The sequence below is a fragment of the Polistes dominula genome, unplaced genomic scaffold (assembly GCF_049000335.1).
Source record: "Polistes dominula isolate Pdom_NZ unplaced genomic scaffold, Pdom_raw_medaka contig_37, whole genome shotgun sequence".
In the NCBI taxonomy this organism is placed as follows: domain Eukaryota; kingdom Metazoa; phylum Arthropoda; class Insecta; order Hymenoptera; family Vespidae; genus Polistes; species Polistes dominula.
This window is the reverse complement of record NW_028301169.1, coordinates 3,837,895-3,854,737: the sequence shown is the minus strand read 5'-3', so window position 1 is coordinate 3,854,737 and position 16,843 is coordinate 3,837,895. Positions and strand designations below refer to the sequence as shown.

General features: G+C 28.3%; 2 protein-coding genes and 1 long non-coding RNA gene across 3 annotated transcripts in view; 2 read left to right on the top strand and 1 right to left on the bottom strand.

Annotated features, from left to right (window-relative positions):
• Window positions 1-16,843, bottom strand: part of LOC149030442 (uncharacterized) — a 194,043-nt gene that overhangs the window by 103,907 nt on the left and 73,293 nt on the right. The window lies entirely within an intron of this gene.
• On the top strand, window positions 7,753-10,514 carry LOC149030444 (uncharacterized). The gene is made up of 2 exons (XR_016178797.1): window positions 7,753-7,877; window positions 10,304-10,514. It is a non-coding gene; the product is annotated as an uncharacterized LOC149030444 (long non-coding RNA).
• Window positions 13,073-15,541, top strand: LOC149030443 (facilitated trehalose transporter Tret1-like). The gene is made up of 3 exons (XM_089179146.1): window positions 13,073-13,617; window positions 14,070-14,615; window positions 14,704-15,541. The coding sequence occupies exons 1-3, from the start codon at window positions 13,308-13,310 to the stop codon at window positions 15,210-15,212; spliced, it is 1,365 nt and encodes a 454-aa protein (XP_089035272.1). The 5' UTR covers window positions 13,073-13,307; the 3' UTR covers window positions 15,213-15,541.

Here is a 16,843-nt window from a genome sequence, read left to right as displayed (position 1 = left end):
CATCCCTGATAGTAATATCACCAGTACCAATACAATCAACAACACGACCTAGCTAAACTAGGATTTCTATGCTTTTAGCTATCTTTCTTAGAAAAGATCAACGTTTGCAACGAATGACGATGACGTAGATAACCGAAGAGAAATTGCACTAAAGTCGTACCTCCTCCTCCTCCTCTTCTTCTTTTAGAAACGAAGATTCGAGAACAGTTATCGATTCCGATATCGTCCGGATATCGTTCCAATCCTTCTACTTCGATGCTTCCACTACTTCCAGATGGATCTCCCCAACTGGATCTCTCCACTATCACCCTATTTCTATCTTTATCCCTTTCTCTTTCTCTTTCTATTTCTATTTCTTTTTCTCTTTTCTTCTTTTAGTTTTACTGTCTGTCTTCTTTCGTAGTTTTCGGTAACGAGATTTCGTTTTTAAGATAAATATTTTCTTTTGGAAACATTTGAAAACCAAGGTTTTCTTCTTCTTCAATTTTTCATGTCTCTTTTATTAATTTTTTTATTTTTATTCGTTCATTTATTCACACTGTTTAATTCTATATAGTTTAGACAAACAAAAAATTTTGTTCTTTTGTAATAAATAAATAAATGGTTTTGATAACTAATAATCAGATTGATCATTTATTTTTCGTTAATTTATTTTATAAATTTAATTATTGAAAAAATAAGATAAATTATAATATCATTTCGTTGTGTTTTTCTTTTCTTTTTTTATTTTTAAATAAATGAGATTCTATTTTCTATTAATCGATGCTTTCCAATTTTCGATGTATTTTATTTGATTTAACGATTGTTAAAAAGATAGAAAAATTTATGTTTTATAAATTTTCTTTTTTTTCTAACATTATCTTTCATTTATCATTGTTATTCTATTTCGTTGAGAAGAATAAGACGGAGAAAATTTTAAAAGAGACATTTCCCTCTTGGATTTACGTAAAGAATTGAAAACGTAGGAAAGAATTTCTATATCAAAAATTGAACGAAACATTCGTTCGTGTTGAGAAACGAATGTGCACTCGACAAGAAAACATCGCATCGATGCTGGTATTAAAAAAAAAAAAAAAAAGAAAGAGAGAGAAAATACGTGGATATGTAATGCATATTATTTAATGCATATTATATAAAAAATGAAAAAAAGAACAAAATATATCTTATTATCTTCCAATTTTTGACTAGCAAAATAAAAAAGAACAGAAACTATTTAAAAAAAAAAACTTGGAAAAAAAAAATGAAAATTGTAGATAAGAATTTTTATATGAAAACAAAAAGAATAATAATAAATTAAACGTTTACGCGAATAAAAATTAATGTGATCGACAAGAAAACACAAACGCAATAGCAAAAGCAAAAAAAAAAGAGATAAAGAGAGAGAGAGAGAGAGAGAGAGAGAGAGAGAGAAGGCAAAAAAAAATAGAACACGTTGATATTTAATTTATTTTATTTAAATAACGATTAGACGTGATACACAAATTGTATTTATACAAAGATTAAAAATAAATAAATATATTTATTCTAAAATCTTATATTCTGGTTTGATTGTGAGTGATAATAAAAACAAACAAGAAAACAAAAAGCAAAAAAAAATAGAAGAAGAAAAGACGAAATAAAAATTCCAAGAGATCTACGAAGAGAATAAAAAATTCCACGAAAAAATTTCTATTTCCGAAAAAAACGAACGAAACATTCGTTTGTGAGAAACGGATGCGGTCGACGGGAAAGCATCGCATAGATGCTACTGGCATCAAAGAGAGAAAGGGAGGAAGAGAAAGAGAAAGAGAAAGAGAAAGAGAAAAAGAGGGAATCGTACACGTGGCAGTCGAAACTGCACTTGGCACGCGATCGATTTGCACGCGCTTATCAATGGATTTCCAAAGGACGTGGCTTTTTAAAACGTCAGCATTCCTTCTACCTAACTCAAATTTTCGAGGCAACGAATGTACGAATGAACGAATGAATGAACGAATGAACGAACGAACCAAGTAACGAATGAACGAATGAACGAACGAAACTAACGTTATCTCGATCGTGCTCCGATCAGCAAATTTGTGAGTTAACGAAACGGTTCGTTTTTTATCCTAGAAAAATCGATAAACCTAAAGAGAAAGCATGAGTGAACGAATGAATTGGAGATAAAAAGAGATAGGAAGATATATATATATATATATATATATATATATATAGTAATCGTTTGCATTAATTACGACTAACAAGAAGAATAACAATGTATGAAACGATCAAGATCGTTTTGTAAACTATGATGAATGTTATTAATCATTGTCATTGTTGCAAATGACATCTCGAAATGTTTTATGTTCAACGTATGTTTAAAATGTCAACGATCATAAGGATTATGATCATTGAATTCGAGGAAATCTCGTAATTATGAACGACTCATGCTCGTTCTAGTTTCAATTATTATTTCAATTTGTTCTGTATGATACATATAGTGCGATTCTATTTATCTAATTATAAACACGTTTACGAATAAGCCGATAATATTACAACATTGAGATTAAAATTTTATTTTTGTCTATGTCAATAGATTTAATTTAATATATTTTTTATGATTCATTTGTACGAAATTTATATATATTATCTCGAGAAGTATTATAATTTAAAATCAAGGTTAAAAAGAGAATAATTAATGTGCCAGGTGTTAACAGTAATAAAGATACAAAACGTAAATGTGATCGTGGCGTTGGATAGAGAAAATTTGTTATACTTTAAATATACATAATCGATTTAATTTATATTTCCTTTTTATTTTTATTTTAAATCTGGGTCAAAGATTACTGGAATTTGTAAAGTCGAATTAAAAAAGGGTAATTATTAATGCGCCAGGTGTTATATTATACGCGTTGACGTTAAATTTTGCTATTAATAAAAAATAGGAAGGAAAATTTGAAAATTTCTATCCTCTCTCGCAATCTCTCGTTCCTTGACATGAATTTTTCATCATAAGTATTGGTAAAACGGTTTCCACTAGATAAAGTTAGTGACGCAAACAGCCAGAAAGAAAGGAAAGAAATAAAGACGTTCACATAACTGCATTATTTAACACGTGATCGACGAATTATTTTTGTTTTTTTTTTCTATCATAACTAATAATAAATAACGTTATGTCGATTCGTCTCGTAATAATTAATCGATCTATCGAAGCAAAATTTAACGAATAGAGAAAAACGAAACGACTATTTATATGTAACTACGATTTATAATTGAAAGAAGAAATAAAATATTTAAAAAAAAAGCAAAGGAAAGAAAAGAAAAGAAATATGATAATTGTGTGTTAAGTAAGTAATTAGAGGAGAGTAAGCTCGATGAAATAATTATTAAACGTTGAAGGGTTTGAAAATGTTCCCTAATTATTTCAAGTCCGTTAATTATTATCCGTTTCTATCGTTACATAATATCTATATAATTATATTATACATGTATATAACATATGTGTTTATGTGTATATAGAGAAAATACCTATTCGCGATATCATACTAACGTGAGAGAAAACGAAGAAACTTTTCACGCCGAAAGCTACAATGGTTCATCGTGTGTAACACGTATCGAAGTATTGTATTTATCTTTTCTTTTCTCTATCTTTTTCTCACTCTCTCTCCCACACGTTTGCTTTTTCTACCTTTTTCTCTTTCTCCCTAGTAACTCGAATTCAGCTTTTCAGGGAAACTATTTTATACCGTAATTCCTGGTGGGAGCTTTTAGCTCTCAACCCGACGAAGTTAATGATTAAAAGCGTTTAATGTAGGATATCACCTTCCCAGTCCCTTTTCCCACGTTCCCTTTCCCTTTTCCATTCCGCATCATATTATACACTCTTAATCCCCCCCTCCTCTGTCTCTCTCTCTCTTTTTATTTTATCACGCAAGATGACGACAAGGGCAACGACAACTAGCACGAAGGGTCACTTTATTTCTTTCTTTCTTATTTATTTATTTATTTCTCTCGCTAACTTTTCGAAAGCATCGATCAGTTGACGTTCATTCACATGTCTCTTTCCTTGGTACACTTTGATAACTAACACATACACGCATGCACGACGATCAAGTTAAATCAAATTACTTTCACGACATCCTTTGAAATTAATTATAATTATAATTTAGATAATATAATTTTTTGTCTTTTTGTTTTCTTTTAGCTCTCTCTATTAATCCTTCTTTCTTTCTCATTATAATCTTTTTTATTATCACGAGACTTTTCTTCGTATATTTAAATATATGAATATATGAATACAATTTTCATTATATTTATATGTATATGTATTATCCCTAGATCTTTTTCATTTATTTAATATACGAATATAATTATCTCACACCATAAATTTTCTATTATCTTTCCTATTCTACTGATTTATTACTTCTTACGTTAGGTTAACTACAAATAATATAAGTACAGAAAAGAACAACAACAACAACACAAATAAGAAATTATTGCAAAAAAATACAAAAACAAAATAAATATATATATATATTAAAAGTCAGGATTCACTCGAATGTTTTTTTTTGTTTTGTTTTTCTTGTCTTGATATTTTAGAAGACAAATGATAAGTTAAAAAAAAGGAAAGAAATTAAAAAAAAAAAACAAAAAAACGTCGTAGTTGATTCTTCTTCTTGGCTCAGATTAAAAATGAACATTTTTGATTATTACTTGTCCCTTTCATCTTTCTCGCGAAAAGAGATGATTAAGAAGAAAATGCATCGCGGAATAGCGCGAATACTATGACGCCCGTACAGAGCGGCTTCGGTTTGCCGACTGCCACGGAATCGCCCCTTTACCACCCCCAAAGCCTTACCCCCACTACCACGTCGACTCACCCCGTGTCCCTTTCTACCTCCTTTCCTTTCCCTTCCCTCCACTCTCCTCATCTTGTATACCTGCAAGCTTCTCTCTTACGAAAACTTTCCAAGTTTTCTTCACCTTGCATTTATTTTGATCTACAGTTTTTTTTGTCTTTTATTTTTTTTAGAAAATTTGTGTTTACGTTATTTTATTAAAAAAAGAAAAAAATTATTCTCACAAATTAAGTTGTATCTTGTTTCTTATAATTAGTTTATTATTAGATAATGAACATTTATTTAAAAGATTGAAAATATTCTATATTAGTTCTTTTTAAATATTAATTTTAATTTATGCAAAACATAATTTTGTCGATATTATTAATTATTTTTTAATCAATATTTTGTTAAATAAATAGTTAGAATATATATAAAATAATTTGTTTGATTTAAATGATTGATCAATAATATAACCAAATATCATTTAAAATAAAAAATAATCTCTTGTAAATGGAAATACTCTTGTGAGATCAATCTTTCATCATTCAAGTAAAATTATATCTTTCTCAAACGATGAAATGTTTTTCCGTAATAAAATATATATATCAATTTAAAAATTTAATAACTTAATATGCTAAAATAGGTTTCCTTGTTAAAGAATTATAAAGCTTTGCTTTACAAGCAAATATTAGGTGGTTCGGAGAGTCGTTTCGTTATTCTTTTGTAAAAATGAAGATAATATTTGCTTCGAGGTTAAACCTTTCAAGTGGTCATAAATAGTTGAATTTGATAAATTTAACCTCTCATCGATCTCATGTGTTGCTATTTGTCGGTTTGCATCAACTAATGCCATTATTGCATCAGCAAAAAACGAAACGACTGGCCGAACTACCTAATATCAATTATTTAAAATTGACAATGAAAGTTTGTAAGAATAATCCTATTATTAATTAAATAATTAATTTATCTAATTATATACAGTATTACCAATGAATATTATAGAGATGATTAATTTTACCAAACTTTTAAATTAAAATCATATCTTACATAAATATGAAAATAATAATGAGAATGATAAATATAGGAAATAAAGAAGAATAAGGATACGTAGAACCTGACAGTCTAGAAATTCAGATTAAAGCAGAAACGATCCTATAATGAACCCTATACCAACTAAAGTTACGAGAAGTTCGAATATGTTATACATGCAAATCTCTAAATCAGTATTCGCATTCGATCAACGTCAGGCTCGTTCACGCTTTTGCTAAACGACCGAATAAAACGAGTCTCGATGCTTCTTCTTTTTCATTCAAAGATACTCTTCTCTCGTTTGGCTTCATGCCGAGTTTTATCCACAGAGAAAGGTGATAAGTGTGTCGACAAGTAAGTAGAATGAATAATTATTACCAAAAGTACGAAAAGTTTGAAAAATTTGATTATAAAAAGAAACTCGCATAACTTTCTTCAATGATCTATCATTTTCTTTTTTTATTTTTCGTTTTTCTTGCCTTTTTCTTTTCATACGAATTCAAATCGATTGAAAGATAAACAATGTAAACTAAAAAAAAAGAAAAGAAAGGAATGCAATTTCTAAATTGTACGAATAAAAATAATCAAAGGAAGAAAAAATAAAAAAAAAATTAATTAATTAATTCACTCGTTATGAGATATCATTAGAAGTTAGATTTTAAAGTACCTTAATTCGTTGAAATATTAATGAAAAGTTTCACCGTAGGTATACTAGTTGAAATCCTATTAATATTTTCTAGAACTGATGTTTGCATGTAAATATTAATTTTCGTTTAAATAAAATTCTTATTATTCGAAAAAAAGTTGAGTACTCTATGTGAAATAACTGCAATATAATAATATCACATTTAGTTAACAGAACATAACAATTTACATTTTTATTTCAAATATTTGTTTAAATGTACTCAATAAAATATCAGGTATTTTGGCAAATTTAAATACAGATATTCAATTAAATTGAATATTTTTAGATAAAATGCTAGTTAACTAAACATTTTTTTATTAATTTAAATGCAGAAACCTTATATATAAACAGAAATAAAATTAAATTTAAGTTTTGAATAAAATGCTGGTCAAGTGCACACTATTTATTAATTTATTTAGAGAAACCTTGTATATAAACAGTGTGTTATTAAATTAAATAAAAATTTTAAACAAAATGCTAATATCAATTACATCATTGATTAATTTAAATCTAAATAATTGCACATAAACAAACATTAAATGAAATTAAAGTATTGATTAAAATTCTGGTCAATTATATTGTTTAATATTTTCTCTTTCTCCCTATTTATCTTTAACATTTGATCGACTCGCTTTTGATACTCGAATAACCACTATAACAAATAATGTAAGCTATTTTCGAGTTATGTTGTATTTCATCGTGTCAGTCGGATTACTACTCTAAAGTATTTCTATTCGAATTTCGATTCTAGAAAGCAGTAGTAACTCGAAATAGATAAACGAACTAACTTTGATATATCTATAAATATATTCCAATGGTATTGGTAACGTTCATGATGATAATTATTCAAATCATTTAACACACATAAAAATCTTATATTACTCGAATAAACTTTGATTATTTTAAATATAATTTCATTCGTAATTAGAATTTTTATCACACCTAGTACCGATCATCATCGTGCTGCTTAATACAATGTAAACAATATTATTATTTTTATTTTTCTTCGAACAGCAGCATGAATCGTATTGTTGAAGGAAAAGTAAAAAACAAAAGAGAAAAAAAAAGGATTTAGCGTTGACATATATATTTCATTCCATGCGTGATTTGTGAATAGTCTATGTGTATATATATATATATATATATTATGACATATACTATATATACATATATAGAAGTTACGTAATTCGCGAATGAGAAAATGACCGAGCCCAACTCGGACTGGGGAATTACATAGAACGAAACAGTACCGGAACAAGTTCTAACGAGTCAGTCCAGATTACGTCCGTCCCTGTAAACTCATGGCCAAATTTCACGACGTTCGTTCGAAAAGTTTCTCACGATTTAATGACACACAACGTTTGGTAAGCTTCTGTTCGGATATTTGTGTCCTCTCGTAACTAGTATCCATGCTGTGTATCCATCTATACCTTTTTCAATAACTTTTTTTTTCTTTTTCTATTGATCGTTCTTCGTTTCGTTCAAACGAAATCGATATTGAAACAGAGTAAATACAAATTATATACAGGTTTCCCTCCAACAACACGGTAGATAAGTTCCTAGAAAATGCCGTGTTATTTGAAACCGTGTTGTTTGAGACCCAAAGCCAATGCAAAAAGGGGGGTTACGATCCGAAAACCTTTAAAAAACAAATATATATTTTTTTTTAATAAGCAACTTAATTTTTATTAAAAATATAAATGTATGAACAATACAAAACAAAAAATATTATCTTAATTTAACGCAACTTTAATTTAATTTATTTCTTCGTTTTCACTGCTCAATTAATTCAACCGAGAACGTTTTTTCAGTGGAATGAAAATATGATATCGTGTTGTAGGGGGGTTCCCGCAATTATGAATCGTGTTATAGCGGAACCGTGTTAGGAGAAACCGTGTTGTTGGAGGGATACCTGTATATAAATAAAACATTCTACATGTTCATATCGAAGATAGAAAGAAAAAACAACTGAAATTTATAGTTGTATTTATTTTGTCAATATTTTGTTCAAATGAATGATCAAATAATATTTTCATGATAAATAATTGCAATTTTTTTAGTAAATATTTGTAATAAAGGTACCATTTTTAGTTATGTATTGATACAGGGTATATGTTGATATTTTATTTTTATAAATATTCTCAGTTTTTGTATTCATCGGTGTAATAAATGACAATCTTCAATTATTTCATTAGATAATCGAACAAAATATATCTATCCAAAATTGATTAAAATAAATCTCATCAAAAGTACGATACAATTAATTTTATTAAATATGTATTCAATAAAAATCATGTAAGTAAAAAAAGAAATTTTAGAAAATTTGATACCTTACTTTTACAATTTTTAACATTCATCATCTCGATCAAGATTCCATAAATTTTTCCTTAAATCTTCTTGAAACATTTTTTATGAAAATTTATAAAGAATATCCACAAAATATGAAACATTATTTAAACAATTCATGAGCAAATTTATAAACTGAAGTCAAACAGATAACTTTTCGAAGATATTTGAAATACAATCTTTAAATACACGAAAATCAACCAATTAGAAGTCTCAATTATTTCTAAAGCAAGAAATGCTTTTTTGTGTGCCATCTGTGATGCAAACTCTGTACTAATTACCGTCAATAGTAGGGCGCTTTTTTATCGAGCCGGTTCATTCAAATTCTACGAATATTTTTACATGAAATTTTATTTAACCAATTATAGTATATGTAAAAAAAATAAAATACCGATTTTTCGACTATTCACCATTCAAATTTAATTTTCTAATAATTATTTTAACACCAAGTTTTTCGGAATTTGATTTTTATATAAAAAAAAATTAATAGCTTAAAATGAATATAAAAGAAATAAAACTGAATGATTCTTTTAAAAAAAATATCATCGAAATAAATATCAAAAATTACTTTAAAGATTCTTAACAAATATTTACACGTAGGATAAGTGAAAAATAAGTTATCAAGAGATAATAAAAAAGAAAAAACACTTATCTTACTTATTAGATATCAAGTTATTTCTTGCATACAAATGATTGTTACTTCATCTTAATTACAGTTATTTCTCATTCAATCGAGTTTATCTCTATTTCTATAATATCTCATGAGAATACCATAATGTTTTTTCTTATTTTTATCTATCTCTTTTCTCTTTCCCTTATCTTTTTTTTTGTTTTATTTCTTAATCCGAAGAATCCTAAGAAAATTCAACGATTCCGGCCCGAGGGAAAATATCTCCTCTCGAACTACAAACGATTCTAGATTAAACATTTGAAACCATTAATCACGGCAGAACAATCTTCATCGATATTCCTATAATTAAGATTTTTTTGTAAATACATTTTCCATCCGACGATGTAATGAATAAAGGATATATTATACGCGTTTAAATAATTCCTCAAATATGAAAGATGAGAAGATGCTCGTTTTACGTTTAAAATTAAAAAGAAAAAATTAAAAACAAAAAGGGAGAAAAAGAGAGCATTCGAATATTTGAAAAAGACTCGCGAGAACAAGCGAGACTTCTGATAGATGAATTTACCATTTTATCGAAGAAAATCTTGTAGAAACGCATATTTTAGACGAAAGAGAAAAGTAGACTAGAAAATAGTGAAAAAGAGAAAGGACAGAAAGAAAATTTGGAGAGAGAAAAGTAAGAAGTATATCCATGTCTTATTCTATCTTATCTCACCATCGATTTTAATCCGTCTCTGTAACCACAATCATCCTGTCTCACTTTTTCTTTTTTCCTTCTCTCTCTCACTTCATTTATAATTTATGTTTTAGGAGACGAAATGAAACTGTCCACTACACTCAACAACTCGTATTACTCTTATATACTTACCTGATATACATTCTGTTCGTCGTTTTCAGAAGATGAGTACGATAAAACGTAAATAGAAAAAAAAATGAAAAAGAAAGGAAAAAAAATTAGATAAAAAAGAATATTATAATAGTAATAATAATAAAATAAAATGGAAAAGTAACCATCGTTGAACGTTAGCGTTTCGTCATTTTTTAGCACTTAACATCCTCAAGAATATATTTTATCGTTCTCTAAAGGAAAATAATTCTTTGAAGATTCGAGAGTACTATCTTCTTTCTCCTTCTTTTTCTTCTTTTTCTTCTTTTTCTTCTTCTTCTATCATGTTCATAGATCTAAGAGGAAGAAGATCACTATCGAATTTTATAGGTAATATTTTTGAGTTAAAATATTGTAAGAGTACTTTCCTTTTCCCTCGCATTTCATATTTCATTCTAACGACTCTATATTGCAATGTAACTTTAAGATCACACGCTTAAGTATATACTTATATTATATATCTATTAATATGTCTATTGTCTTTAATCACTGTAATATAATAGATCAGTAAATCGATTTTAATATAAAAATTGTAAATATAATAAAATTATAATAATTATACGTCTATGTGTATATAAATTATTATATAATAATTTAACTCTCTATATAAAATAGTTAATAAACTACAATTTCAAAACATTTTATTTCAAATTAATCGATGTACGAATACTTTCTGTATCCACTGTTGCTAGAGTAATAATAAAATATCAATATGTGCATCCAGTATAAATAAATAACTTTTAGATTAATCATTTATTTTACAAATTACTGAATAAATAAATAAAAACAATTACTATCTATAAAAAAAAAATATCTCTCGATAATTCCTCTTGCTCTTTTTAACGATTCATTATATTAAATTAAATTTCGATTTAATTGCAAAATAATTAGAATATCACAAATAAATAATAACGATTTTATCAATATATACGAGTGTACACACTTATACAAATAAAAAAAGACTTATACATTATTTTCCTTTCGTATTTTTCCCTATTTTTTAAGAACACTTTCCCGTGAGAAGAAAGTGATAAGACGAGTGATACCAGTGCAAAGTCCGGAAGAAAAAAAGCTTTTTACATCATCCATTTCTTAGAGCGAACGAGTTTCTACGAAACGATCGTGAGAATTTTTATTTCATCCTTTATCGTTTAATTCCATCACAAACTTGTCTTACGTTGGGAACACTCCTCTTCAAGTACGGCTACAATTCAACACGTATAAATCTAAATAAATAAGATGAAAATTCAAAAATAAATGGACAAAAATTCAGAGAACTAAAAAAATACTACAAAGTGCAACGTGACTTTATCGATAGAAAAATACAGACGAAAAGTCTTTGTACTCGCACATTATTTCTTTTTCTCTCTCAAATACATACTCACACACATATATATACCATATACATCTAAACACATGCACGTACACACAAGTACACGTACTCATATGCATACTAATACTGTTATAGACACGCGTATACGTACACGTACGAATACGCATAAACGTAAGTACACATACACATATGTGTATATAGTCTTTCAATCTCTCAGCGAACTTTGAACGGTTATTCGCTATCCCTCGGGACAATCCTGCGCAATCCTGAAACTTCAATATTTGATATACGTGGTCAGTTTACACCCGAGGTCTTCGAACTAGTTTCATCGTCGACTTGATGACGTGCAAATTGGGTTACATACCCTCGGGAATCGTATAATTGAATTTGACGAGGCATGCTTATTATCGAGTACAACCATTGGATGCCTACGACTGATAGACGTTCATTTATCACTGATAAATTATCACTAATTTCAACCATAGCCGATAAATGTTTTCCTTTCGCGAAACTTTTTCAACCCTCTGACCAGTCTCCTCTCCGTATCAACCGATAGTAAGGAAAACAAAATTAGATAACTGAAAAAATTTATTCTTTGTAATATTTAATTTGCATTTTTTGTTTTTTAATTTCATGTTTTTTTTCTTTCTTTTTTGTTTTCGTGAAACGAAATAAAATCATTCGCATAGTTGGAAATATTATTTGTACAGTTATGATTCTTGCAACTTGGATGATACACGTTAGATATTTGAATAAGAAGAATCAGATAGAGTATAGTAGAGAATGAAAAGACACGACTTATATATAATGTAAACATTTCTCTTCGGCAATACGAAGTGAATTGATTGAAACAGAAAATTAACTTCCTCTTTCAATAGAAAAATACAGAAAAGCTAAAATTCTAGAATTGAATATTCTTAAGTAAAGTATCGCGAGAAAAATGTTTATATTTATTTATTTAATAAAATTAATATAGCTATAATCTATTTTAATAAAAAGATATCAAAATAAATATATTTTCTATTATAATTAAATCGCAAATTTATTTAGATAGATTTTTAAATACGTATATAAATTTTAATCCTTGTAATTAACAGTAAAAATTGCATCTGTATTAAATAAAAATAATAAAAGTTTGTAAAAATTAATGAACACGCAAATTAAGGTATTTTTATAAATAATATTTCCAAGGAAAAAGCATTCGTAAATAATTTTACACCCGTTTAAAAAAATATCTACGATTAAAAAAACACGGCCAACTGTGAAGAAAAACAAAAAACAGCAAAAATAAAACAAACGATTAACGAGATTATTAATATTGATTATCGATATACGTACGTAAGCGTATAAATGCGACATATGACAATATGGATAGTAATCGAAAATCTGTAATATATATACATATATTTAATAAAATGATGTAAACAAAGGAAAATATCATAAATTAGAAAATGTTGCGAAGAAGAGTGGTGAGTGCATTTGATTTGTGGCCTCAGTGGTTGGCAAGTTTCACCGGTTAGTTAAAATCAATTGAATTCATTGAAAATGTGTCGGCAAGTCTGTCGTTAGCACATTAACAACTTCGATACCGAGAAATGTCAAATCCCATCGCAGTGACCATACTGGCCATGAGCTTAGGTCTGGTAGCTGGCTGGACATCTCCGTACTTGGCCAAATTCACTAGCAAGGAATCGAGCATTTCAATAACTGAGACCGAAGCATCTTGGGTGGCTTCATTGTTACCATTGGGTCGACTACTCGGTGCAGTTTGTGGTTCACTAGCTGCGGAATTTCTTGGTAGTAAAATATCTCTAGTACTTTCAGCATTGCCATTGATAATCAGTTGGATTTGCGTAATATGTGCAACATCGACCACTTGGCTTTACCTTTTCAGAATTTTTGCAGGTAAAAAAATATATTTGTTAACGGATATTTATTTTGAAAAATATTTTTATATGCTAGTATTTTGTAAAATAAATGGTAACAGTATTTACAATAGAAACGTAATTGAATCACAGAGTTATTTAATTTTACATCTGTCAATTTTCTATGAGTAAATAAATATTAATTTTTTTCAACAGAAAAAATATTTATTATAATATAGATAACAGTAAAATACTGTTATCAGTATAAATAATAATTTATCATATTTATAAGATGGATTGAATTGCGTTTATGTTAAAAGTTTACACAGTATTATATGTTAATATTTTATTATTCTTTAATCACATATTGATAAAATATTAATTAGAAATATGTTTCAAAATGAAAATACCATTAATAAAAACTCTTCAAAACAACCTGACAATTCTATATATATATACAATATATATATGTATCTTCTGCATTAATAACAGGTACGTCCTTGGGTATGTTCTTTAGTTGTTTCCCGATGTTCATTGGTGAAATATCAGCAGCACATATCCGTGGTGCCTTAGTCGGTCTAGTAATTAATGGTCTACCCATTGGCACTCTGATTGGAAACATAATGGGTCCCCAGATGTCGAGCAAGTGGTTTGGTGTCATTAGCCTCCTGGTGACTTCGGTTTACGTTCTAACGTTCCCATGTCTACCCAAATCACCATACTACTTGATACGACGTAATTCCATGGAGAATGCGGCACAGTCTATTCGTTTTTATCATAGAAAATCAGACATAATGGATGAAATGAACGCTGTCGAGATGTTTATCAAAGAATCGGAAGTCGTAACTTTTCGAGAAAGATTCAAATTAATGGCAGAACCAAAAAATCGACATGCTTTTCTTATCATTATTTTACTATTCTTTTTTATGCAATTCAGTGGACTCAATTCACTTATTTTTTATATGGAAATTATTGTTCGCAATGCCAAAGTCACATTTATATCACCGCCAACCGTAGCGATAATCGTTAGCATAAGCGGTACCTGTCTAATTATGTCTTCTTTTTCATCAATCGATTTGAAAGAAAAAGAAAAAAAATATGTTTATTTTTGAATATTTAATTTCAGCTATAATTTCTGGCTGGATAAGTATATACACTATCGATCGTTGTGGAAGAAAATTTCTTTTAATAATATCGAGTGCCAGCGTAGCAATCAGTATGATCTTGCTAGGAATACATTTTTATTTATTAAAATCTGGTTACGATTCTGATGTCATTCAACCATTGCCAATATTTTCTCTAATAATGTTCTCGATGTTTTGCATTGGTTTAGTTCCTGTACCGAGTACACTACTTGGCGAACTTTTTCCAATAACACTAAAAACCATAGCAGGTTTTATCGGCAGTTTTGTATCAGCATGTTTTGCTTTCATCTCTAGTAAAACTTTTCAACCATTGGTGAATCTAATGACGGAGCAATACGTCTTCTGGATGTACGCGAGTATAATGGTCTGTTCTATTTTCTATTCGATGTTCTACGTACCCGAGACAAAAGGAAAGACGTTGAAAGTATGTCGCATGCTGAAACTGAATTTTATCTTAAGTTTTTATTGCTACCTCTTAAAATGTCTTTAAAATTACGATCTTTTGTAAACAGGAAATTCAAGTATTGCTTGAGATAAGAGAAAGTCACGTTGATAGAAGAAATCAAACAACCGCACATACAGATGAAATAACAAATTAAATAAAATATTTTACCGATATTCAATTTCAACATATTTTTTCTTTTTTTCTTTATTTTCTATATTTTGTATTCTGTTATCATGTGCATAGAGTAAACCAATGTATATTTGTATTCTGTATAAAATATGTAAATAGTATATTATGCAACTAGTGCAGAAAGTTGTCAATTGCCCACGAGAGCTCATTCGCTCGAGTGAGCAATCGACAACTTCGCACTAGTTGCATATACTATTTTTTATTACGAATGCGGGGACATATTTGGTACATAATTGGGGTCCAGGGGCAGAGCCCCGGCGGGGGTCGGGGAGGCGAAGCCCCCCCTCTCCACAAAACAATACTGAAAAAGTTAAAAAAATTTAAGTAAATTTATTTTTTTAACAATCAAACACTAATACAATACATTAATACAACACATCAATACAACACATTAATACAAATTGCGAACAATCAAGTACAAATTAAACAACATTTTTTAATTAGTTTTACTACCGTTTAAATTAATTGTTATGTTTGAACAATTTGAGAACGAGATATTTAAATTTTGGAAATTTTTTGATGATTGCTCACGAGAGCGAAGTTGAGCTCACGAACGAAGCGAGCTATAGCGTATTCAAACAGGAAATAAAATAAATGAAGAACTAAATATTAATCTTATCGCCTACAATATTGACACTTTGATTGTGTTCTTTTTATCGTCAATTTTCGTGTGGTAAGTATAATTTAGGTGCGACAAGTGAACTTTTCGCACTCAAATTGACATTTATTTTACTCAAAACGCGTGTTGTTATTGTAAAGTAGGCAAACAGCGTCTTTCCGACCTCAATAGCGACCGAAAAGATAGTACTTTCCCCGCATGAGTAATAAAAATAAATATATGCAATGATATAATATATACAGTTTAAAAAGAAGTTATCCATTTTAGGTAATAGTAAATATATTATCATAGAATCGATGATAATCATTCATGTGATATACTTATATATACTTAGGTGGGTGAATTAAAAAAACAGCCGTAACAATTTTTGTTTTAATCAAATTTACTTTTATCTTGAAGAAAAAATAATAGGTTTTGCGTGTGTTTGCTGAGGTTCGAAACTTTCCAACTTATTTCTCAAAAAAATGTTTTTTTTTTTATTTTAATATCAATAAGTTTCTTATCAAGAATAATTGAACTACTTGTATAAACTCATTAAATAAAGTTATATTAAACTATACATTATTGTTACCAACAATTTTTGTCAGACGAAAGAAAAGATCACGTTAATGAATGACTATGGTCTTTCTGAAAGTAAACATTTTTATCTAACGAAGATGATGAAATGTGAATAACATTTTCCGATAAAATGCTTCCATAATTTTATGGCGTCAGTATGAACGTTATGACATATTATATAAATAAATAACGTTTAATTCTTTCAATTAATACATCTCTAATTAGATTTTTTTTAGAAAATTTTGAGTAAAATGTAGATTATTATGTCAGAACTGCTAATAATGCATATTACCAAATATCGAAAAAAAAT

Coding starts and splice junctions, on each gene's coding strand:
- LOC149030443 (XM_089179146.1), top strand. CDS start 13,308: ATGTCAAATCCCATCGCAGTGACCATACTGGCCATGAGCTTAGGTCTG. Junction 13,618..14,069: donor CCTTTTCAGAATTTTTGCAG/GTAAAAAAATAT, acceptor CATTAATAACAG/GTACGTCCTTGGGTATGTTC. Junction 14,616..14,703: donor GATAATCGTTAGCATAAGCG/GTACCTGTCTAA, acceptor ATTTAATTTCAG/CTATAATTTCTGGCTGGATA.